Source organism: Canis lupus, chromosome 8 (genome assembly GCF_011100685.1).
Source record: "Canis lupus familiaris isolate Mischka breed German Shepherd chromosome 8, alternate assembly UU_Cfam_GSD_1.0, whole genome shotgun sequence".
Classification (NCBI taxonomy): domain Eukaryota; kingdom Metazoa; phylum Chordata; class Mammalia; order Carnivora; family Canidae; genus Canis; species Canis lupus.
The window spans coordinates 61,457,739-61,481,952 of record NC_049229.1 but is presented as its reverse complement, the minus strand read 5'-3'; the positions used below and the strand labels follow the sequence as shown (position 1 = coordinate 61,481,952).

At 45.6% G+C, this 24,214-nt stretch overlaps 1 protein-coding gene across 1 annotated transcript in view; it reads right to left on the bottom strand.

Moving 5' to 3' along the window:
- The window catches only part of KCNK13 (potassium two pore domain channel subfamily K member 13), a 96,160-nt gene extending 71,985 nt beyond the window's left edge, over window positions 1–24,175 (bottom strand). Inside the window, exon 1 of the mRNA XM_038545545.1 lies at window positions 23,821–24,175. Within this exon, the coding sequence (XP_038401473.1) occupies window positions 23,821–24,160 (340 nt within the window). The 5' untranslated portion in view covers window positions 24,161–24,175. The remainder of the gene's footprint in view (window positions 1–23,820) is intronic.
- Between the last annotated feature and the right edge of the window lie 39 nt (window positions 24,176–24,214).

The window sequence follows — 24,214 nt, the reverse complement described above, 5'->3', positions numbered from 1 at the left end:
CTAGCTGGAAACATTTTTCTTTTTTTTTTTAAAAGATTTATTTATTCATTCAGAGAGAGCGGGAGAGAGGCAGAGACACAGGCAGAGGGAGAAGCAGGCTCCATGCAGGGAGCCCGATGTGGGATTCGATCTGGGGTCTACAGGATCACACCCCGGGCTGCAGGCGGCGCCAAACCACTGCGCCACCAGGGCTACCCTGGAAACATTTTTCTTATCCGATTGTTTTTTTATTCTTATTTAAGTGTTAACTATGTAGAAGTTTTATATTTTCACTAGTCACGTCTGTCAGTCTTATCCTTTGTGATTTCTAGGCTTAAAATAATTTTTTTAAATATTTTTATTTATTCATGAGAGACGCAGAGAGAGAGGCAGAGACACAGGCAGAGGGAGAAGCAGGCTCTCTGCGGGGAGCCCAATGTGGGACTCGATCCCAGGACCCCGGAATCATGACCTGAGCCGAAGGTAGACGCTCAACCACTGAGTCACCCAGGTGCCCCTCTAGGCTTAAAATTCTCATCATGATACCATAATAAATCTTGATACATGATAAATACCCCTATAAGACATAATTAATTTAAATGCTTCCACCAAAATGGTTAACTCAACCACAGGTTTGGGACAAACACATTTCTAGACAAAACTTCAACTTATAGAAAAATACTTGATAATGAAGCACAGCATCCCCAATGGGGATGTTCAACCTGACGATGCTGTAGCACACGTGCAATGTGAACCGCGTCCTGCCTCCTTCCAGTTGACTTGCGAAGAGGATTCCAACTTGTTAAGACACAGGAAAAGGAAGCAAGTTAAGCAAGAACTCAACAGTCTAATGGTGTTTCCTTTCACAGATTCCAAAAAAAAAAAAGAATCAGTTTTATAATCAAGATAAGACACTTTGTACTTGCTTCACCTGGGTGATTCAGTAGTGACAATGATACAGTGCTATGATTGTTACTCTCCAGCTGTCAGAACAGTCATTTTGGGAGATCATATGAATGCCTCGTTCTCATCTAGTGGTAATGGAGGAAGGGTATGAGGACATCATGGTCAAAGCGCATGGTAGATAGTTTCCATTTATTAATCTACTTGACCAACATTTACCGAGGGCCTACTGTGTGCCAGCACTGGGCAAAGTGCAGACACACAGAAGTGAGAAAGGCGTGGGGCTCGTGGTTCCATGTAGGCAGCAAGACTCAAAGACCTGGGAGGTTCCCCACCCTTTTGCATAGTGTGAGGGCTGAAGCAGAAGTTAGGAGATCTGATGTAATGAGAGAAAGAAGTCAGAGAGGAAAGTGGCACCCACTGAATCCTATTAAAACAAATCCCAGGACAGCCAAGCCATTCAGGTAATAAATCAGTATTTCTAAAAGCCAAGTACTAATTCAGTTATAGAATAAACACATTCAAAATAGCAAGAAAGTTTAGGACTATCTCTCAGAGTTCCATTAATGAAGATTTGCCATCAGTCCCCACCCCTGGCAAGGAGGCCATTGAGTCTTCTGGGAGGAAGGATGGGAGAGGTCCGATCCTACAGAGCTAGACAGCACATAATGGTCTCCACCGGTGGATGGGAGACAGAGAATGGAAACCTCAAACAACCCCACTCCTGGCCTCTCTCCACAGGGCCCCTCAGCCCATTAGCAATATTCATACCACATCTGGTTTAGGCTGGGCACACTGGCCCACTCCAGGGTTCCCTGGAATGGAGCACTTTAAGCAGCTGCCATTCTCCCTGACTCACCCTTGATTTGTTGAAAATGCAGAGCTGGCCATGAGAAACTGGGGCCTGGTAACAGTTTCTATTAACAACAACAACAACAAAAACTATCATGGAAGAATAAAATGAAGTGGAAATGGACCTGAATCCATCTTCACTGACATTATTTTGAATAAATTTTTCTTCATCAGTGCTTGGCAAACAACAGCGATTCTACATTATGTTTTGGGGGAGTGTTATATTCAACTAATTAATTAGTTGACAGTACAGTCTGATGCTTGTGAAGGTGGCACGGCAGTCTAGAAGAAGCATGGGCTTTTCTAGGAAAAAGCCAGATGGACCTGCTCCTCCTTCTGCTGCCTGGGGGAAAGGGGGGTGAGGACCAAGTCCGCTAAGTCTCTGTTTCTTCATCTGTGAAATGGGGACACTATCATCTCTCTCAGAGGGAGGCTCAAATGGCAGGATTACATGAGTCTGCACTGAGTACAGTGCCTGGAGGACTAAAGGCCTCAACAAACGTATTATAATTGGGGCATCTACTTGGAGTATGTGCCCAGTGCCCAGAGGAGATTCAGCACCTGGTGCAAAGTAGGTCCCTAATAAATGGTGGCTGTTGGGTCTCTTCCTCCTGTTGCAGAGCATTAAGATGCTTTTTCAAAGGCAAAAAAAATGAAATGCTTGCCTTCTATATCTTGCATCCTACTTTACTCACTCTCAGGTTCTCCTGCTACTTCAAAATGCTCCCTTTGACATCTGTCCACCATGTTTCCTTCTCTTCTTCCTGCAAACCTCAGTATTTATCCTTCCTCTTAACTGTGGCTTTATTGCATCTGTGTTTAATAAGCTCCATTAATCAAAGATCCTCTCCTCTCTTCATTTAGTACAAATTGTTGGAAAGAAGAACTTGAATGGAGGGATGTCATTTAGCATCGGGTCCCTATCTCCGCCCAAACACACATCAGCTTATAAGAACAGAGAGGGTTTTTACAGAGAGGAGACATTAAAAACATTTCACTGGGTTAATAGCCTCAAAAACTGGAGCTCCCTTTTCCAACATGAAATAGATTTTATTTGTAAATAACACTCTTGTCAATGTTTAAGCAAGTACATGCATAATGCAATTCTTAACCCCACTGCCTTTCTGATGGAATTTCCATATTCCCCTGGCACTGGAAACTCCAAGACTCTCCCTAAATCACCCACAGAAGCACTCCACCCTACCCAAGAACAGGGTGTTAAAATGTCCAACACCTTTTATGGGTCCCTTAATACCCACAAATAATGAAGTACTTATGGTACAATCACTCTGGCACGGCTGACATCTCTAGACGTTCTACATTCCAGGTTTAAGAGCAATTTTCCCCCAGACACTGAGGCATGATCCAAAATCAACATGGACAGTATCCAGCAAGACCTCAGAGATGTTATTTTTCTTATGCTCTGCTGTGTCAACTGCCTACTGTACAGGGCTTGACAGTAATTTTTAATTACTCAGCTGGGCTTCCTCTGAACTTGTCACTTTTCACCATTTCCAGTTAATGGATCTTAATTTCCCATAGGAAAACCTTTAGTCGGTCACAAAGTTCAGGCTTTTCTGGTTCAATTCTCATTTATCAAATATGCTAAGGAGAAAAAAAGCTCTTTTGCCTACTGATTTGAGATGACCAGAGGGAAATCAAACAAGAATGGAATAAAATCTTCATGCACCCCATCAGAAGAGATGTGACTGGCTGCCCTGTGATCGAACTAGAAGCAATTAAAAATATACATATCATAGAGGACTCAACTTCACAAATCTTTTTTGATAAAAAGCCAGGTGATGGGATCACTTGGTTCTTAAAATCTCAAAAACACAAGATGAACCTCAACACTTACAGAGAGGGAAAGAAAAGAAGTCAAACACAGCGATGAATGGCAGGTGACACTCAGCCTAAGTGGGGTGGGACCAGGGGACCAGTGGGGTCACCAAGAGCAGCATCCATAGCTCATCTTCAGTGAGTGGTTGAAGTATAGGGGTTGTGGCCTGGCATAGCCAGCTTTCCAAGAGAATTCAGAAATCAAGATTTTTTTTTTATTTTTTACTAGAAATCTAGTTTTAAAATTTGACGATGAAATCACATTTTCTCAAACACCCTATCCTGGAACTGGCTGGTACAGGCTCACAAGAGTCGATTAGCACATGTTTTCTCTCTTGGCTTCATGTTCATAGCTTGAAACCAGCCATCTGGGGGAATATTTGTACCATAAAAATAGGCAAATCCTACAAATCAGGGTTTTGCTTGTTTTAGGCTGATTGTTAAATATTAACCAGCACATTACCATCTGCAGGTCAAACAGCCCATGGTGTCTTTGGCCAAAATTGCAACTTCTAATTTAAATATTAAGCAAGAAGTAGTGTTAAATAACCATGAGGAAGTATTATATAGTTCAAGACCAGTATTTAGAACAAAGAGTACATATGCCACTTCAACCACAGGGGAAGTGTGGGCTAAGAGTCGGAGGAACATCCTCAGCAGTTCTGAACACAGAGACAAAGATGTGGGGAGGCATCTCTGAACCAAGTCCACCACCCTATAAAAAGAGCACTCTAATAAACAGGACATTTTTTTTTAAAGATTTAAAGATTTTATTTATTTATTCATGATAGACCCACAGAGAGAGGCAGAGACATAGGCAGAGGGAGAAGCAGGCTCCCTGGGGGGAGCCCAATGCAGGACTTGATGCAGGATCATGATCTGAGCCAAGGGCAGAAACACTCAACCACTGAGCCACCCAGGTGCCCCTAAATAGGACATTTCTAAATGCTCGCTTCTTCCCCACTGCCCTGAGGGTGAGGGGTCATTTGCGCTCTATACAATGAACCTCAAGACCTCGCAACATCCTGGAGGGTTTTTTGAATCATTGGGAAAAGCTGAGATGATGCAGGGTGACTGAGCAACACAAGTGTCCGAGTCCATGTTCAAACAACCACAAGTGGATTAAAGCCCTTCACTCATCACACAAGAAGCAGGGATGACCGCAGTTACAGGTTCCCCTTTTCTCTTCATTCAAAATAAACCTCACCTCGGTCTGGTTCTCAATTCCTGTTTTTTGTTATGTGAAGCCTTTGGCAGTCTGGGGGAAAACTATGGGTCCCTTCTCAGAACGATTTTTTAAATGAATGAAATACCACGCATAGGATTACAAAAGCAACCATATTCAAACACGGCGATTAAACTGGGAAACATGCGTATGATACAGCGCATGTACTTCTTTACTAAATCCTTCAACAACAAGAAGGCGTCTAACAACCACCATGATTTTGAAGTAAGGGTGAGGGGGCTGGGGAGGCATCTGCTGCACCCAAAGGGAGAGGAATACATCTGATTTCTCCAGGAGACCAGGCCACCCGGGCTGCTCATCTGAGCTCTGGGCTGCTGCCTGCATTCATTATTGAAGGAAGTGCTAAAAGTTGCTGAGTTAAAGGTTAGTAACCATTAAAACGGAATGATTTTCCCATCCAAATGTACAGACCCTCTGAATTTTATCCATGGTCCCAAGTTAGAGAACCCCCACAGTCAGGTTGAACATGGTAGGGAATCAATGAATTTCGACTGGACTAAACTGAATTTGATGTTTGATATGGCATGGGTGCTGGGTGTGGTTCTGGGGGGATAAGAAGGGAGAAGACATTGTTCAAACCTAGAATGGGATATTCCAATGTCTCCCTTACCATACAGCCTGGCAACCCAGCTTCTTCAAAATGATAGCTTGCAGGAAATATTCATTGGTAACATCAAATGCAAATCCATTAATGACAAAAAAGAATTACAGAACTAGGGGGCACCTGGGGGGCTCAGGGAGTGGTCCCAGAGTCCTGGGATGGAATCCCATATCAGGCTTCCTGCAGGGAACCTGCTTCTCCCTCTGCCTATGTCTCTGCCTTTCTCTCTCTCTGTGTCTCTCATGAATAAATAAATAAAATGTCTAAAAAAAAAAAATACAGAACCAGAGACAAGGGTTTTATTTCAGTTTTCACTAGAATTCTGAAAATGTCAGTCACACTGACTTCTCCAAAATTTAAATCACAGCTGAACAAAATTCAAATCAAAGTCCCAACACTTCCTAGTTGTGTGGCTTTAGGCAAATTGTTTAACTCTCCATGCTTCAGTTTTCTCATTCAAAGAATGAGGAAAATAATAGCACATCTTCATAGGATGGGAGATTATGTATCTAGAGTGTTTAGTTCAGTACTGAGGAAGACTACAGTACATGCTAGTTGTTCTTGCAAACTAGTTAAGAGGATATTTAAATTTAAAGACTGTCCAAAATTTGGCAGTTCCTATACATATTTAAAATAGAAAATATGCTTTGTAGAGCTGTTGTACTAGCAAACACTTAGTAATAAATTACATGTCCTGCAATAAGAGGATGAGTTAGATCACTGAACATCCACACCATATTTGTACATCTGGGGAAACTGTAGAAAGATATATAAGAATCATAGTTGAACACTTTCAACACATTCTATATAGACCAAGATTATCCTGATATGAAAATATGATGGAGATATCACAATGAAGAAGAAAATAGGTATCTTTTTTGCATATTGATGCAAAAATCTTTAACAAAATACCAGCAAACCAAATACAGCAACATATGAAAACAACAAAATGGGATTTATTGCTGGAATCCAAGGTTGGTTTAATACCTAAAAATGTATTAATTCAATACGATAATATCAACAGCAGAAAAGATAAAACCAAATGATCACCTCAGGTGCAGAGAAAGTATGTGACAAAAATCTAACACCCATTTGCGATAAAAACACTCAGTAAACTAGAAAAGCAAAGGAACTTCCTCAATCTGATAAAGGTCATCCTACCAACAAATATACCAGAACTAACATCATATGTAATGGTGAAAGCCTAAAATGTTCCCCCTAAGATCAGGACCAATGCAAGGATGTCTACTGTCAGCACTTTTATGCAACACTGTGCTGGAGATTCCAGCCAAGCAGGAAACAACAGAAAGGAAAGGCATCCAGATTGGAAAGGGAGAATTATAACTATCTCTATTCATAGACAATAGGATCTTGGATATAGAAAGTTCTAAGGAATCCTCTAAAAAAACTATTAAAACTTATACATGAGTGCAACAAGGTCACAGGATACGAGATCACTCTACAAAATTGTGTATTCTTACACTTGGAATGAAGTCTCACTGTCAATAGTGCTAAATACTTAGGAATCAGTTTAACAAAAGAAGTGAAAAACTTATACCTTGAAAATTATAAAATATTGTTGCAAGAAAACTAAATGATCCCATGTTCCTGGATTGGAATACTTGATATTTTTAAGATGGCAATATTCCCCCATGGTTCTATAGATTCATTGCAAGGCTTCTTTGCAGAAACTGACAAACTGATCTTAAAATTTACCTGGATATTCAAGGGACTCATAATAGCCAAACAATCTTGGAAAAAAAAAGAAAGAACAATGTCGAAAGACTCACACTTCCTGATTTCAAAATTTACTACAAAGCTACGGTAATCTAGACAGCAAGGTCCTGTCTGCATAAGGACAGCATAAGGACAGACATGAAGATTAGTGGAATAGAGCTGAGAATTCAGAAATCACCCTTCCCATTTATGGTTAACTGATTTTTGACAAGGCTGCCAACAATTCAATGAGGGAAAGATAGTCTTTTCAAAAATTAATGTTGCTGGAAATGGATATCCATATACAAAAGAATTAAAGTTGGACCCATATTTCACACTATAAACAAAAATTAACTCAAAATGGATTTGACCACCTAAATGTAAGAACAAAACTACAAAATCTTAAAAGAAAACATGGCTATGAATCTTTGTGATGCTGGATGAGGCAGTGGTTTCTTAGTAGATAGAAAACATCAGCAACAAAAGGTAAAACTGATAAATTGGACTTGATGAAAATTTCTTAAACTTCTGTGCTTCTCAAGACACCATGAAGAAAGTGGAAAGACAACCCACAGAGAGGAGGACAATATTCACAAATCCCATATCTGATGAAGGACTCGGCTCCAGGAGTGTTCTATAAAGAAGACTTATAACTCAATAATAAAAATGATGACTGAGGGATGCCTGGCTGGGTCCATCCATGGAGCATGTGACTCTTGATCTCGGGCTTGTGAGTTCAAGTCCCACGGTGGGTATAGAGATTACTTAAAAATAAAATCTTAAAAAAACAAAAACAAAAATGGGAGGGCTGGGTGGCTCAGTTGTTGAGCGTCTGCCTTCGGCTCAGGGTGTGATCCTGGGATCCTGGATCCAGTTCCACATCGGGCTCCCTGTTCAGAGGGGACTCTGCTTCTCCCTCTGCCTCTGTTCTCTCTCTCAAATAAATAAATAAAATATATTTTTTTAAAAAAAGAATACAGTTTCTATACGCCATTCTATTAGCAATTCCAAACCTGGGCATATACCCAAGATAAATGAAAACTTACGTCCACACAAAAACCCGTACACTTATTCATCATTGTACAGCGTTATACACAAGAGCTGAAACATGAAAATACCCAACTGATTAACTGAGAGGTAAAACGTGGCACATCCATATCATAGAATATTATTTGGCAATAAGATGAAGTATTGATGCATATTATGTGGCCAACTTGAAAACATACTAAGTGAAAGATGCCAGGCCTAAGAGGCCACATTTTATCATTCTGCTTATAAAAAATGTTCGGAACAGGCAAATCTACAGAGACAGAGGTAGACTGTGGCTGCCCAGGGCTGAGGGCAGGGTGGGGGTGATGAGTACAGGGGTTTCTTTTTGGGATGATGAAATGTCCTAAAATTGCGATGACAGTTATGAAAATCTGTGAGATACCTAAAACTACTGAATTGTACGCTTTAAGTAGGTGAATTTTATGGTATGTGAATTTCAGCTCAACAAATTTGTTATTAAAAAAAAAAGGATCACCAATAAGTATAAAAAGCAGTCTTACTCTACCTCTGGAGAGTAAGACAGGAAAGTAAAAGCAGATTTCGGTTTTTCACTTTAAATACTTGGAGTAGGGGCTCCTGTGTGGCTCAGTTGGTTAAGCATCAGCTTTCAGCACAGGTCATGATCTCAAGGTCCCTGGGTCCCTGGATTGAGCCCCTCATCGGGCTCCTGGCTCAGTGAGGTGTCTGTTTCTCCCTCTCCCCTCCACTTGTGTTTTCTCTCAAATAAACAAATCTTGAAAAAAAAATACTTGGAATAATTTGAAATTTTAATTTAAAATGTGCATGTATTACTTGAAGAATTTTTAAAAATGGAAAAAAATTTTGTAAAAAAAGAGAAAAAAGATACCCTGCAGTTAATAATGCCATTAAAAGGTGGGGTGCGGGTGTGTGGATGAGGCAGGCATAGGGGTAAACACTCAAAAAAAAAAAAAACCACCCTCCTGTGTTTCAAAATGTTGTCTTTGGTCTGGAACTCCCTATTCATAGAAATCCTTTTGAACTTTCACTTTCTGGAACCCAGGTCCGACTCCCTCCTCTCTAGGGACCCAGCACCCTGTGTCTGCCCATCCTGCAAGCTCATGGAAATAAAACTCACAGAATCTCTGTCTTCCTGCTCCTGTTAAGGCAGTTGTTGGATTTTGATGCCCGAGGGGCATTTAGTGATGGCTGGAGACAGCTTTGGTTGTCACAAGTGGGGGCTCTACCCTGAGGTCGGGGACACGCTGGATACCTGAGAACACACAGGACAGACCCAGCTCGACATGGCCCAGTGACAGGTGGAGATGCTGCTCGGGTTTGTTAAGGACCCGGGCCGGCAGCGCAGGGCTTCTGGATGGGGGTGGAGCTGATGGGGGGGCCTCAGCCCATGGGCAACACAGAACAGGACATTTTATCTTATTTATTTATATTTTTAAAGATTGTATTTCTTTATCCATGAACGACACACAGAGAGAGGCAGAGAAACAGGCTCCCTGAGGGGAGCCCGATGCGGGACTCGATCCTGGGACTCTGGGATCACGACCTGAGCCCAAGGCAGACCCTTCACCATTGAGCCTTCCAGGGGCCGCAGAACAGGACATTTTAGACACTGGGGAGAGCGGGGGGGGGGGGGGGGGGGCCTGGGGCTGGGGATGCACAGATGGTAGAAACGTGGTCCAGCTGTCACAGTGGCCGTTGTTAAAGGGATGGTGGCTGCAAACATCAAAGTCTGATCACCTGCTCCCTGTCCCCACAGGGTGAGTTTTACTGGTGACATTGGAATCCCTAGTCCTCACCTGTCTCCTGCGCTCCAGGCCCCCCCACCCCCGTACCCCTCCACACCCCAAGTACACAGTTTGCCTTCCAGGGTCCCAAAGGCTCCCTGAGGTCGGGTCATTCAAGGCGCTGCTTGGGCCTCCCGGCCTTGGCATCCGCGTCCACCCAGAACGTGGGAATTGGGGGAATCAGTCCCCTTCCCTTCCTGGCAGGCCAGCCGCCCCCCGCAGCCCCTGCTGCCCCCGCACCACGCGCGGGCCTGGGCTCTGCCCTCAGCTCTGGCTCAGAATTTGTCACATGAACCCGCCAGGGCCCTGCAGAGCTCTGGGCTGGGGCTCTGGAAACGGGGCCTTTCTCTGTGAGCCCCTGGGCGCAGGACCACGCCGATGTGACACCGCCGGGGCCACCCTCCCCGCTCCAGGGCTGGCCCCCTAGACTGAGCCTCCTAAGAAAAATGAGAGGCCAAGACAGACGGACAAAATGACACCTGGTGACACCATGTCACCCACAGATCCAGCCTGCCTGTGGGGGATGTCTCAGGTAACAGACCACCAGGACGTTACCTTCTCGTTAAATATTTGTTTTTGTCAGAGAGCCAACTTGATCAACGAGCTGAGTGAGCTGAGTTTAACAAGAAATAAAAAATAAATGTCCCCTGTCATCGGCGTTGTGGTCTTTCCTTTGGAGGCTAACACCACGGACAACCTCAGCGAAGAGAAGGAAGGAGGGATGGGAGGGAGGAGGGGAAGGGAGGGAGGAGGAAGGGAAAAGGGAAGGGAAAGGGAAGGGAAAGGGAAGGGAAAGGGAAGGGAGGAGGGAGGGAGGAGGGAGGGGAGGAAAAGGGGAGGGAGGAGGGAGGGAAAAGGGAAGGGAAAGGGAGGGGAGGGAAGAGGGAGGGGGGATGTAGGAGAGCCTGGCTAGCCAGGCTCTGGGGCAGCAGTGGCCCCTGCCAGCCCTGAAGGACGCCCCCCTCCTGCTGGCCAACTGCACCACAGGTTCTGCTCCCTGCCTACCTCAGATGCCCCCCTGCACCCTGCCCTCCCCACACTCCCCTGCATTTCCCGTTTGAGGCAAAGAGGCACTCAGTCCTGGGTTCTGAGGTTTGCTGCAGGCTGTCCCCCAGGGCCTCCCACCTGCCCTTTGTTGGCCTCTTGTGTCCTCACTGTGCTGGCCTCCAGACCCCATGGGGAGGAGCCTGGACGCTGCCCAGCTGCACCTCCTGCCCCGTGTCTGAGCGCAGCGCGCCCCCCCCCCCACCCCAGCTCCTGCCCTGTGACCAGTCAAGGCCCCGTGACCCCCTCACTGACCCTGCGGCAAGCATTCCGTGACATGAAACACAATACAGGACACCTGGGTGGCTCAGCAGTGGAGCATCTGCCTTCTGCTCAGGGCGTGATTCTGGAGTCTCAGGATCGAGTCCCACATCAGGCTCCCTGCGTGGAGCCTGCTTCTCCCTCTGCCTGTGTCTCTGCCCCTCTCTCTCTCCATGTCTCTCATGAATAAACAAATTCTCAAAAATAAAAAAAAGTAAAAATTAAAAAAAAACTTAAAAAAAAAAAAAAGAAAATACGATGGTGTAGAATAAACGACCATCCAAAGCCTAAAGGTCCAGTGGCAGGAGAAGAAAAACTGGACTGGAAATGAAGAGGAAGGTACCAGAAAGAGACACACTGAAGATCATTAGAGATAAAGGGTATGGCATTGGTGGGTGTGCTCTCAGCAATCAAAGGTGATGACACAAGGCAGGTTCCAAGGTGAAAAAAAATGTAATGTTAAAAAGTGTTTCCAGAGATGATGCAACAAGGGACCAGGGAGTCAGGGCCATTGGAGGAAATGGAGCTGAACCCATGCACGCAGACTTACTATCAGCCACGGGAAAGGGTCTTAATTTTATTTACAACCATGAAAAATAATGGCAGAAATAGTTTTTATCCCCAGGAAGTTTAGATAAGATTTCATTCCGATAGCACTTGAAGTGGCAAAGAGAATAGCCAACCCACCGTAATAGAAGGTATGGCATAGAAAAGGGAACAGAAAAACGAGAGGAATGCAGAACAAAAAAAGAGTATTACATAGGGACCAAATACCAAATGTGCCAAATTCCCCAAAGGAGGGAAAAATCTAAAATTGGTTTTAAAAGAAAAATACAAAATGTATTAAGTGGGTTGGCTTAAAAAATACATATTAAAAATTATAACTAAAGAACTGGTCTAAACGTCAGCAGATATCCACCAACACAAGGCAGGCCCTTGCTCATATCTATGTTTAAAAATAGAGGTTAGTATATCAAGCTTTAAGAGGTAAACAAAGGTATTATTCATGATATAACAAAAGTTATGCAATTGATGACATCAATAATTCTGAATTTATATGCCCTGACACATGCGCCCAAACATTATTCTGGGTGCATTTACTAGGTTTGGAGGGTGTTCGGGGGTGATGTTCCCTCCTGCTCCAAGATTCTGTAACATAAGAGAAAAGCCAGTTGAAATATATACAGATACTGGGATACAAAGAAACACTCAAAACAGAAAAGAGGATTCTGGAAAAATGCACATTCTCAAATCATTATGTGATAATTTTAGAAATAAATCAAATCATAATTATATAGCCAACCACACAAAACCATTTAAAAAGCAATCTTTTTGAATAACATTTGAGATGAGTTAGAGCTAAACAAAGAATGGATGAGAATATTTATCTCCACCACAGAGAGGACTCAGCTTGATGGAAAAAAAAAAAAAAAACGTAGAAAAAATTGCCAGTAAAAACGAGCATATTTGGCTACATAAAGATCTTTTCTACATGCCAAAAAATGTAATAGTCAATAAAAAGACAGCAGAACAAGATAAATATTTTGGGGCATGTATAAATAAATACATATAACAGAGATAAAAACTCAGGACCTCAGGAAAGCTTTTAAGATCCCACAGAGAACCCCATGGGCTACTTGGAGCGCAGCTGGAAAACCACTGCCTTGGTTGATCTGTAAGATCAATGCCTCGTGATCTGCATCAGATGTGTGACACGAGGGAAGACTCAAGACACACAAAACCTCGGTGTGACCAGGCCAAGAGCTCACAAGGCAGAGTCAGGAAGTGACTTCGGATCAAATAGGTTGGGGCTGGAGGTGAAAGTCCCGGAGGCCGGCACATTCTAGGCACCTCAGTTGTCAGGGTGATGGGAGGGAGGTTGCAAGTTTGGAAGAACTGTGAGATACTGCAACGGGATGGGGGACACAGGTGTCTGTGTGCAATGGGCCCCTGGGTGGCAGGCAGGACGTTACCCAAACCTTTTACCCAAGGAACCGCAGATACTACAGTATCACAAACGTTCCCTGAGATTCTGCTAGCCAGACGTTTCTGTCCCCTTGGGTGACCCCAAGTCACCCAAGGACCACCACACCTGAAAAAAGAGGTCACAAGCCCTTCACCTGGCAATTCTTCCCACAACAAAGACCCCAAAGGAAGACGTGGCAAAGCAGTAGCAGTTCAAAGGGAAAGCGTTGAAGGGAACCTCTGGGCTCCTTCCAGCTGGGTAACTTCAGACACTGCCCGGAAGTGCTCGGGGGCCCCACGATCCTGCTCCCCCACATGAGGGTATTAAGAGTAATCACCCTCATGGGGCTCTAATAAGAAATAAACATATATAAAGAGAGATACCGTGTTTAGCCCATGGCAATCACTCAATGCATTTTGTAAATCTTATTATAAAACAAGAATAAAAACATATACAACTATAACCTCAAATCCAACAATGTTGGGGTGATTAAACAAACCATGCTACATTAATAGGAGCACAAGCTATTCCTGACAAAGTGTATAGGAAATCATGTAAAAGGAAAGAAACAAACTGAACACTATGTACTGACAGGTCATGACACCTAAGTGTAGACATAAGGCTTGGAGGAGTTTAGGGAATATAAGCGCCCCAAGGTCCTTTTAGGAATTAGTGGGTGCATAATAAAATGCCTAATGTGTGAGTTCACTGTCGCTGCTGACCAAGCTTCCTGCACAAAGAGGCACTTGAGTGAACTGTAAAAATCTGGATGTCGCCACTGGCTAAGAAGGGTTAAGAGCTTCTTGCCTTTCTTGCTCCCACAAGGAAAGAGCCGGAGTTCATGGATGGTCAAGATTTGACCTGGGAGGCTCAAACTCATGAGTGAAGCCAGCATCAGACCTGTCTGGCCATTCCGATACCATTTTACAGTTGGAATCCGAATCCCCATGGGAGCACAGGCCCCCTGTGCCCAATGTCCCACACCCCAGGTTACACTCATTTCACTCAGGGCCTGACCCCTGGGTTCACTGACCACGCGGTTTCCTTGTAAGGACAGGTGACCAATAGAAGAGATGCCAGCAGTTGATGGGAGAATGGGGCCAACAGAATCTGAGCATTTAGGCTTCCAAAGATGGCTCTCTAGAAACGTCTGGGTGGCCCAGTCAGTGAAGCATCTGCCTTCAGCTCATGATCCCAGGGTTCTGGGATCACAGCCCCTGTCCCCTACCCTGCATCAGGCTCCCCACTCAGCAGGGAGTCTGTTTCTCTCTCTCCCTCCGTTCCTCACCTTGCTCCTGCTCACGATTGCTCTCAATCTCTAATAAATAAATAAATATATATATATATTTTTTAAAGATGGTTCTCAGGCCAAAGGAAGACACAGGGCAATGCTAAGGGTGCACCATTTCGGAAAAGTGATATGATGTCTAGCAATTCAGATAAACTGAACGGAAGGAGGCAGAAGGCCAGAGGCTGGAGGGAGGACAGCTTGGTGATGGAGACAGTGACTGCCCCACTGTCCTCAGTGGGCTATGTGCTTCTGGGTCTGGACACGGTCCTGTCCTCCTTTAGCAGGCTGACAGTGTCCCCAGGACGATGACCATAATCTTGCACTGCTCTTTTGTCCAGCCTCCTAAAGGGCAGGACTGCCGCTTGCTGGGCCAGTCCCCAGGGCTGTCCTTCCCTGCAAAGAGACCAGGGAACAGGAGAGAACAAGAAAAAGCTACAACAGGTTGGGAGGAGAGGTCACTTGTGACGACGGAACAGGGAGAGATGGGGGTGGTGAGGGGGTGCGCAGAGGGGCAGACGGACTGAGGGGATTTGAGATAAGAGGCTCCAGAACGCCTCTAAGATATGTGAGACTAGGAGATGTGAAAGGACATTCCTCTAAGATTCTTCAGAGACAAGGAAGCAAAAGTCACATTTACTTGTCACTTTGGGCTAATGGATGGTGCTCCTTTGAACAGAGCACCAGCCCTAGCGCCCCAAGGGGTGCAAGAATTATTTGGGTTACATTCATGCCAAATGTATCTCTCCTCGTGGAGAAAGGTATTGAGGAGGGGGTGGGGAGAGAACAGGATAGAATTTAGGATAAAAGAAGGGGAAAGCATCATATTTCATAATAGAAGAATTTAATGATGTGCACTTGCTAGCGTGCTGGACCGTGGAGAGGAGAGGGATGTCCTGCGGGGGAACCTTATTTTCAAGATACTGAAACTTTCCAAGAAGGAAACAAATAATTGAACAAACCCAAGGTTCACAGGATGGACACTGTGAGCTTCCTCATGAAATTTTAGAAGCTAGATCCCAAAAGAGACGGCCTCCGCCACCTGACCCTGGGTGAATACAAATGCCTACCAGCCACTCTTCAAGCTGCCTCCCTCCCCATGACCACATGCCATGGCTCCTTAAATATAACCTCAAAAGGCACCATCATTGTTCACACGAGACAATACGGTGAAGAGTTTTAAAAGCTACTGCTATGACAGTGGGTGTGGAGCACTTGGAAAAATACTGAACAGAAATCAGCGTTCTTATAAGATCTGGATGTAAAGTTATTTTCTAAGCACAAACCATGGAAGATGTGGCAAGGAAAAGATGGCAATACAAAAGTGCACAGAAATTAAGTGTTTCTAAATCTAATAAGTGCCGAATAGAAAAACGAAAATGCAGGGAAAGGAAGGCTCAGATAGCACAAAAGGCCCAAATCCTTAAAATCTGATGCACAATAAACACAACGATTAACACCACACCCCCTTGCTCCCAACAGCAAAATGGGGGAAGGATTAGCTAGCTAAATCAGAGAAGATGAACTGTAAGTATGTGTGTTTTTCAAAGATTTTATTTATTTATTTATTTGAGAGGAAGTGAGAGAGCGCGCTCCAGTATGAGGAGTGGGGAGGAGCAGAGGAAGAAGCAGGCTCCCCGATGAGCAGGGACCCGGAGGTGGGGCTTGATCCCAGGACCCCGGGATCACGACCTGAGCCAGCTGAACTGGCTGAGCCACCCAGGCGCCCCAAACTATATTTTTTAATAAGTATTTAAAACCAATCAACTAGAGTATAAATCAAGGAAATTCTGAGATTATTTTTACCTAATTACAACATATGCTCACAGTATCATGGTTCCTTGGAAAACAATCAGATACAAAATATGATCTCTTTCTGTGACTTTAAGATGTACTTTTCCCCCAATATGTTCATATCTTGGAAATTGGGATGATCACACATTTCCATCCCAAGGGCTAGCATGTCAAAATTTAATTGGCAGCATTCTTTTCTTTCTTAATGGTACATAAAATAATGAAGCATCTGAGATTCAATGAAATAGCATTTTAGGTACAATATAACACGATACACCAAACTATTAACAGTGATTCTTGTTGGATGGTGGCACTATGGGTGACTCTACTTTCCTATTTTTTTTTCTACTTTCCTATTTATGCTTTCCCATATATTTCCAGTCTTCTCAAATGAATATGTATTTCTTTTATCGTCAGACAGTAAACAAAACAAAACCTGATTCTAATCTTGACTTGGCCACTTTATAGCTGAGTAAGTCCTCAGCTATATCATCCTGAGTAAGGCAACTATGCTTTTCTGTCCTCAGTTTCCTTATCTGCAAAATAGATGAATAACTTCTCTTCCTACCTTGTAAGATTTGTGCACGAATGCTCTGTAAAATATAAAGTGCCCAGTCAGTGTGTGATTTTAAATCTTGACACATGTATGAGGCCCATGTGATACCCATCAGTGTACTCATGAGATGTCTTTATTCTTTCTCAATGTCTGTTCAGGACATCAGTTTAGAACTTTGTACTGCAGAATGGTGATTCCCAATATTTTGTTTGAACCTGTTATAATCCGATTTCGTAAGTTCTTCCCTCAACTTTGTTCCCATGTAGGACAAAACAGATTCCAAAACCAATATCCAATTCAGCACCACAAAGATTTGCACACTGACCAGGCCAAATCATATATCGTCAGCCCAGCTCCTGAGCCCCACAAGGCCTTGGGTCTTAGAGAATTCTATTCCATTTTATAAGAATCTTGCTGCACAAGTGCTAATCACAAGCCACACCCAAGGCCAAAAAGGGGTGCCAACATAATCATTTCTGTTTAATTAAAATGAACACAATCGTTGCTGCAATCTGGAAACCCACCTTGAAGGTTACACCATGGAGGTGGGGCTTGGCATGAGCCCTCTCAGATGCGCACAAGCCATGCTGTCCTTGTCAGCCCAATCCCAGGGTATCCCTGCATCTGGATAAGCTGCTCTTGGCTAAGTCAACGTGCTCCTTGCGTACTTAACCACCTGCTGGTGAGGAGGTCCACCGAGGCAAAGGATGAGCCCATCTAACCTCCTCTCCATTCCAGCCTGGCCACCACCAGGTTGTCTATGGTCTAGAGCACAGGGGGCCCCTCGCCGGCAACATCACAAAATGACTTTAGTGTGCCTATGACTCGCCTGGGTGTTTTTGTTAAAGAACAGGTTCTAATTCAGTTGCTCTGGGGTTGGTCTGAGAGTCCACATGTCTAGCAAGATCCGGATACCACTGAATCACCAACCACTCTTTGAACACCAAGGATCTCCATGGGCAGTGTCTGTCTTCAACCCAACCCACTCCCATCAGACATGTCTTGAGTGTGCCTCAGAGCCACCTGTTAAAATGCAGATGGACTGGATCAGGATCTCTGAAAGGTGGAGCCCAAATACCTACATTTTAACACTCCCCTCAAGTGAGCTCTTGTAGACACTGAAGCTTGGGAACTGCCAGTTGAGAATTCTAAACGTCCTTACTGGGCCACACCACTGGGAGCCGAATGCCTGTCCTGCATGGTTTCCAACTCTGGCAGAGGGGCTCGTACCGTATTGTGCCTCGCATTGAGGGATGCGGTGCTATGCAGGAGTGCATGGTTCTCTTTCACATTTATGGGCTAGACGCGGTGGAGAAGATTACTCATCATGTTACGTACTCCCATTCATAACAATCTGTAGGAAAATTTTTATTCGAGTCTGAAAACGTTGGGTGTTTTCCAAAGAGGCAGCCTGGATAAGAGGGACCATTTAATGGTTGTCTTTGCCTCTTTAACAACTGAAAACTCAGAGCCAAGTGTGGGGCTTACTTCTGGTGCTTATGTAGGTCCTTTTGACCTAAACCTCTGTGTATTAACAATACGTGGCTAGGGGCGTGCCTGGATGGCTCAGTCAGTCAAGAACCTGACTCTTGATTGCGCCCACAGGTCTGGATCATAGGGCGCGAAGCCTACTTTTAAAAAATAATTAAAAATTTTAAAAAAGAACACAAGCAAAAACCATTACATGGCTTAATCGAGCTATTCTACTCATGTTTTCTCATCTCCCCAGTGTCTTAAATCCATCACTGTCCATTTCCGATGCACTGCACATATGAATGTGTGTAGTAGGCATCCGAGCTGTTCACCAATATCGAGTCTTATCCACTTTTGGACTTAGGGGAGCAGTGTGGTTCCCCGTGTCCTTGAAGTGGGGTGTGGTCACATGACTTGATTGGGCCAATGGAGTGTGCGGGGAGGTGACTTGTGTCGCTTCCAGGTGGTCGCCTGCTGAATTGCTGACTGTACACTTCCCACCCTGCCTCCCCTTCTGGAGCAATCCTGGAAGCATGAGCTGATGAAGAGGAGATGCAACATAAAAAAGACGCCTGAATACTGAGCCAACAAAGGAGACAACCGCCTTGGGGAGTCATCACCCACCCACAGCAAGCTTGGTATGAGTACGACGTAAGCCTCCGATGTGTTAAGCTCCCGAGATTTGGGGTGACCTAAAGCCTAAGTCTACCCCGACCATATCACATGCAAATGACCTCAAGTCCTTTTGGGAGAGAAGGTGAGTTATAAATACACAGGCATATACAGAAACCAACTCCTAACAAAAGCCTCTTTGAGAAGAAAGATATTTATAGACGATTATTTACAGGATATGCTATCAACCTACTTCTCTGAGTACTTCACATTTATTCTTGCTTCACTCTGACCGCCAGCCTCTTTCAGAATCAGCATCTCTGAGTTGTGTTTCAATATTCTGCTCTTTTTTAAGTTGTGGCAAAATAGCCATAATATGTACCATCATAACCATTCATAAGTGTATGATTCAATGACATTAAATACATTCACTCTGTTGTTTAACCATCACCACTATCCTCATGCAAGGCTTTTTTTTTTTTTTTTAATCCCCAACAAAAAGCCATACCTATAAAACAACCCTTTCCCCTCTTCCCCCAGCCTCTGGCAACTTCTGTTCTACCTTCCATTCCTCTGGAATTTACCTATTCTAGGTACCTCATAAAAGTGGAATTACACGATATGTGTCCTTCTGTCTGGCTTATTTCACTAAGTATGATGTTTTCAAGGTGCCTCCATATATCAAAATTCTTTTTATGGTTCAGTGGTATTCCATCGTACCTTGTGTTCATCCACCCATCTGTTGATGAACACTTGGGTCGTTTCCACCTCTTGGCTATCGTAACAATGCGACAAACAGGGTGCACTATATCTGAGTATCTGCTTTCTTTTGAATCTGTGCCCTAAGAGTGAAATTGCTGGGTCATATGGTAGCTCTCTGTTTAGCCTTTTGCGAAACTGCCAAACTGCTTCTCATTCTGCTCTTTTATTTTTTTAAGAATTTTATTTACATTCAAGTTAGTTCACATATAGTGTATTATTAGTTTGGAGGTAGAATTTAGTTCTGCCCTAATTTTTCAATCAAAGATCTCAGACAATAGGCGCATGAAATACTCAATTGCATTTTCAGGAAAATGTTTGTTTGTGAACCTGGCCCACTCTTCTATCCAATGCTGCCTACGCAAAATCCCAAGGGGAAACTTTTTTGAGGATTAGAAACTGGGATAGATGGGAGTGGATGCTCCCCTTTTTCCCTGATAACTGGGAGTGGATGCTCTCCTTTTTCCCTGATAATAAGAATTCTAGTATGGGTCCTGACTCTGCCATGGAGCTTGCAACCAAATTTCAAGCCTGACTAGTCACTGTGGATGCCCTGCCACACGCCTTGGGATCCCCTTTACCATTTCTGGGCACTCCCACCTGACTTCGGATGGCCAGTGTGTTTATATCTTTGCTAGAGGACTGCCCTTGGGCTGTCCATGGAAAAAAAACAAACAAACAAAACCAGGCCAGAAGTACAGATTTACCCCATTATCTGTGAGTTTGCTTTATGCCACTTTGCTTTTATGAAAGACCTACACTAGTATGTGCAATTGCTAATGGAAATAAATCTGAGGATTTTTACTTTCAGGAGATGGTACTTGGTTCATCCTACACGCCATTTCAGTTTATGAAAGCTTCCACAGAAACACTCTACTTTTGGGTGGCAGGGGAAATCTGTACCTGAAAATTATCCTCATGCTTCCCCTGCTCTCCAAGCAGCTTTGAACCAACTCCTGACAGCTGTGGGTGTATAAACACCCCAGCCTCCTCACCTGGGGATAATTCTGGGTCATGAGCTTTGTGTTGCTTCAAGCCTCCACTTGGGACTAAGTAGCTCACTATGGTTCCTCCCTAATAGCAGACCCTGTGATGACTTACTTCCCTTTCTGTATCAGTCCTGCACTTGCCTGCATCCCTTGCACCTGCCAATCAACTCAAATTCTCAGCACAGGGTCTGCTTCTAAGGGGACCTAAACAAAGACAGAGCTCCTCTCTAGCAACTTCCTAGGTCCATTTGCTTTCCACATTTCTGTTCTTCTTTTCCCTGGTTCTGAAGTTGTTGTTTTTTAAAGATTTTATTTATTTATTCATGAGAGACACAGAGAGACAGAGACATAGGCAGAGGGATAAGCAGGCTCTCTGATGGGAGCCTGATGTGGGACTCAATCCCAGGACCCTGGGATCATGACCTGAGCCAAAGGCAGACGCTCAACCACTGAGCCACCCAGGCATCCCTGAAGTTTTATTCACATTTTTTCCATTGTTTTACCAGATGCTTTCTTGTTGTCTATTACTTCAAAGTCTTTGAAGAATAAAGCACAGCGGAACTATTTTAGACAAGATACATCATGTACCTGTTACACCTAAAATACAAAATGCAAGGTTTATTGAAGATGATCCCAATTTTTAAAAAATACATATGTGTGTGTGTGTGTGTGTATGCACAGGAAAAAAGAATAGAAAGAAATGTACCAATGTGTTAACAATGATTAATCTGGGGTGATGTCACTGCAGATGGCTTCCTTTTTTTTCTTCTTTTTACGTTATTTTACAAAGAACGTGAAGCTTTAGCTTCATCTATAAAATGAGGATAATCATACCTACCTCACAGAGTTGTGTCGATCGAAATTAAGTGTAGATGTAACACAGTAATTAGCTGCATCGCATATTCACATAATAACCACAGTATGTGCCTAATATGTATCCTAATAAAGGGGAGTGAGTGTCATAATTACAACAGCAATTAATGAAACAATTTAGAAGGAAATGTTAGAATTGGGAAAGTAAAAATAAGCCTGTGCTTTGTAGTTTGTAAAGAACTTTCACTTACATGAGCTCATTATACCTCGAGAACCCTGCAGGAGGAGCAGGCTCAGGGGGCGGGAGTGGGCAGGAGATGGAGCTAATATTTACCAAACAGCTAATATGCGCCAAGGCCAAGGTGGCCACCTTGTAGACATCTCAGGTGAGAAGGGCTGAGAAACCTGCCCAAGCTACAGAGCCAGGACCAGTAGCCCCACCTCCAGACTGTGGGTTCAGGATTCCTTCCTCTCCAACAGGCTGCATTAATATAGTCCCGCCTCCAAAGCCCCTGTTCCTACCTGCCCGCCCCCCCACCCGAGGCGTTCTCCGTTCCCAAGGCACCAACATTCCCCAGTCCACACATACAAGCTGCTCCTTCCTGCCTCCACGTCCATGGAGAGTACCAAGGGGTGGCTTGTGCTGGGGGAGTGGATTCAGCTCCCAAAATCTCCCACCAAGACCAACCCCAAGTGAATCATCAGTCTGAATAGAAACACTGTAGAGCGAGTGATGCAGATACAGGGTCAAGGTCAGCTCCACAGCAGCGCTTCTCCAATAGGCTGTTTGCCCAAAGTCCTCCCTTCACAGCAATTCTAGAACCATCTTTGGAGACAAAGGAGTTGACACAGTGGGGGGTGGGGTGGGGTGGAGGGAATTCTGCGGAGATAGCCCAGCAGAGACTGTGGGCTGGGAGGGAGAACAGTGATGGGCTTTACCCCCGCCCCCCGCCCCCCATCCCTCTCTGGGCCTGGAGCTCTAATCAGCAGGAAGAGCGCTTCTGTAACTGTGAGTCCATAAGGGCCTGTGGGTGGGCAGGGACCTGGATGGATGGGGGGGCGGGGGGTGGCACAAGTGCTTCAGACAGAGCCCGTGTGTCCCTAATGGGACCAATCCTCCCTGCGCTGCCTCCTACTCTGCAGCTGAAGCCTCGGGCTCCTAGACTAACCTTGGGAAATCTTTCTGGACTAATCACTCTCCTGGCAGACTGTCAACCTAAGACAGCCATGCGTGGGAGCTTCAAGCAAGTTTGCCTTGTCACCCTGCCTCCCTGACAAGCTCTCCTCCCAACCCGCTGTGCCCTGCGGGCCTGTTGCACTGCCTGGGCTCTGGCACTGGGCAGCTACTCCCTCTCGGCAGCTACTCCCTTTGGGGGTCGTCCTTCAAAGCCCCTCCTCTGCTTCAGCTCTTTCCTTCCCTCAGAATCTCCACAGCAGCACCTTCCCCAACCCCCCTCCCACTTGATCATGCTTCAGAGGGGAACAGTCATTAGAGGTGAAGCACAAAGACTCCCAACATTTTCCTTCTGCTGCAAATAAAGCTATCATCGACTGCGGCGGGGCCACACTCTTGCAAAAACTCTCCGTGGCCCCCAATTCCTCTAGGTAAGCCTTAGCTCCTTAGTTTGGCAGTAAGGGCCCCTCATCATGCCCTAAGCCGGGAGACCGACCTAGCCTTCTGCTCCCCATTCTATATACACCAGGTAGCTGGAGGGGGGGGGGTACCCCTAAATGAAAATCTCTCCTGCTCTAGAGTGCAACACACTCTAGTTCCCAAGCCATACCTAGCGCTCACTCTTCAACCCAAAGGTCACCCCCTCCTTTCTTCCTGGTGGGAGGCTGTTTCCATTCTCATTAGCCCTTTTGCCCCCCCTTCCCATTTGGTGTTCCATCGGATTCTTCTCTCCTGTAAGTCTGACGTCACAGACAGTCTTAAAATTCGCGCCTCCCCCTCTCACCGTTGCCTCCTGCACGGGGCTACGTCAATACACGTTTATAGGTTCCTGTTCCAATTTGTAAGCTAAAGTTTCACGAACCCCAGGTCCGTCTCCTTACCTAGATGGAAAATCCTCGAGAGCGATTTTAAGGCTCAATGAAGGCCCCCCCGCCCCCCAGAACCGCGTTACCGGGCGGGCCGGCACCGGGGCTAGCTGCAGGGGTGCGCACGCGGGCGCCCGGGGCGGCGGCCCGAGGAGCGCGGAGGCAGCGCCACCTGTTGATGGGGCGGAGGCTCGCAGCCCGGAGGCCGGGCGGTGGGGGGGGGGGGGGGCGAGGAGCCACCTGCCCGGGCCCCGCCCGCCCGCGGCGCGCACTCACCTATGGTGGACACGACGGTGCCCACGAAGTAGAAGGCGCCGGTGAAGTCCCAGCGCGGGCGGGCGCTGTCCACGCGGATGCCGGCCTCCGTGGCCTCCTCGTAGTGGCGGAGGAAGCCGCGCAGCTCGTCGCGGCTCAGGTTGTGGCGGCGGCTGAAGTTGGCCAGGCGCTCCTCCCAGCGCTGCTTGGCCTGGCGCTCGTGCGCCAGCTCCAGCGCCGAGAAGACGGCGGCGCCGCCCAGCAGGTAGAGCACGATGAGCGCGGCGAGCAGCAGGAAGCGCGCGTTGTCCTCGTTCAGGTGGCCCGGGCCGCAGCTGCAGCCGCAAGCCCGCCCGGCCATGGCCCGCCGCCCCCGCCCCCGCCCCCGCCCTCCCGGGGTCGCCGCTCAGCCCGG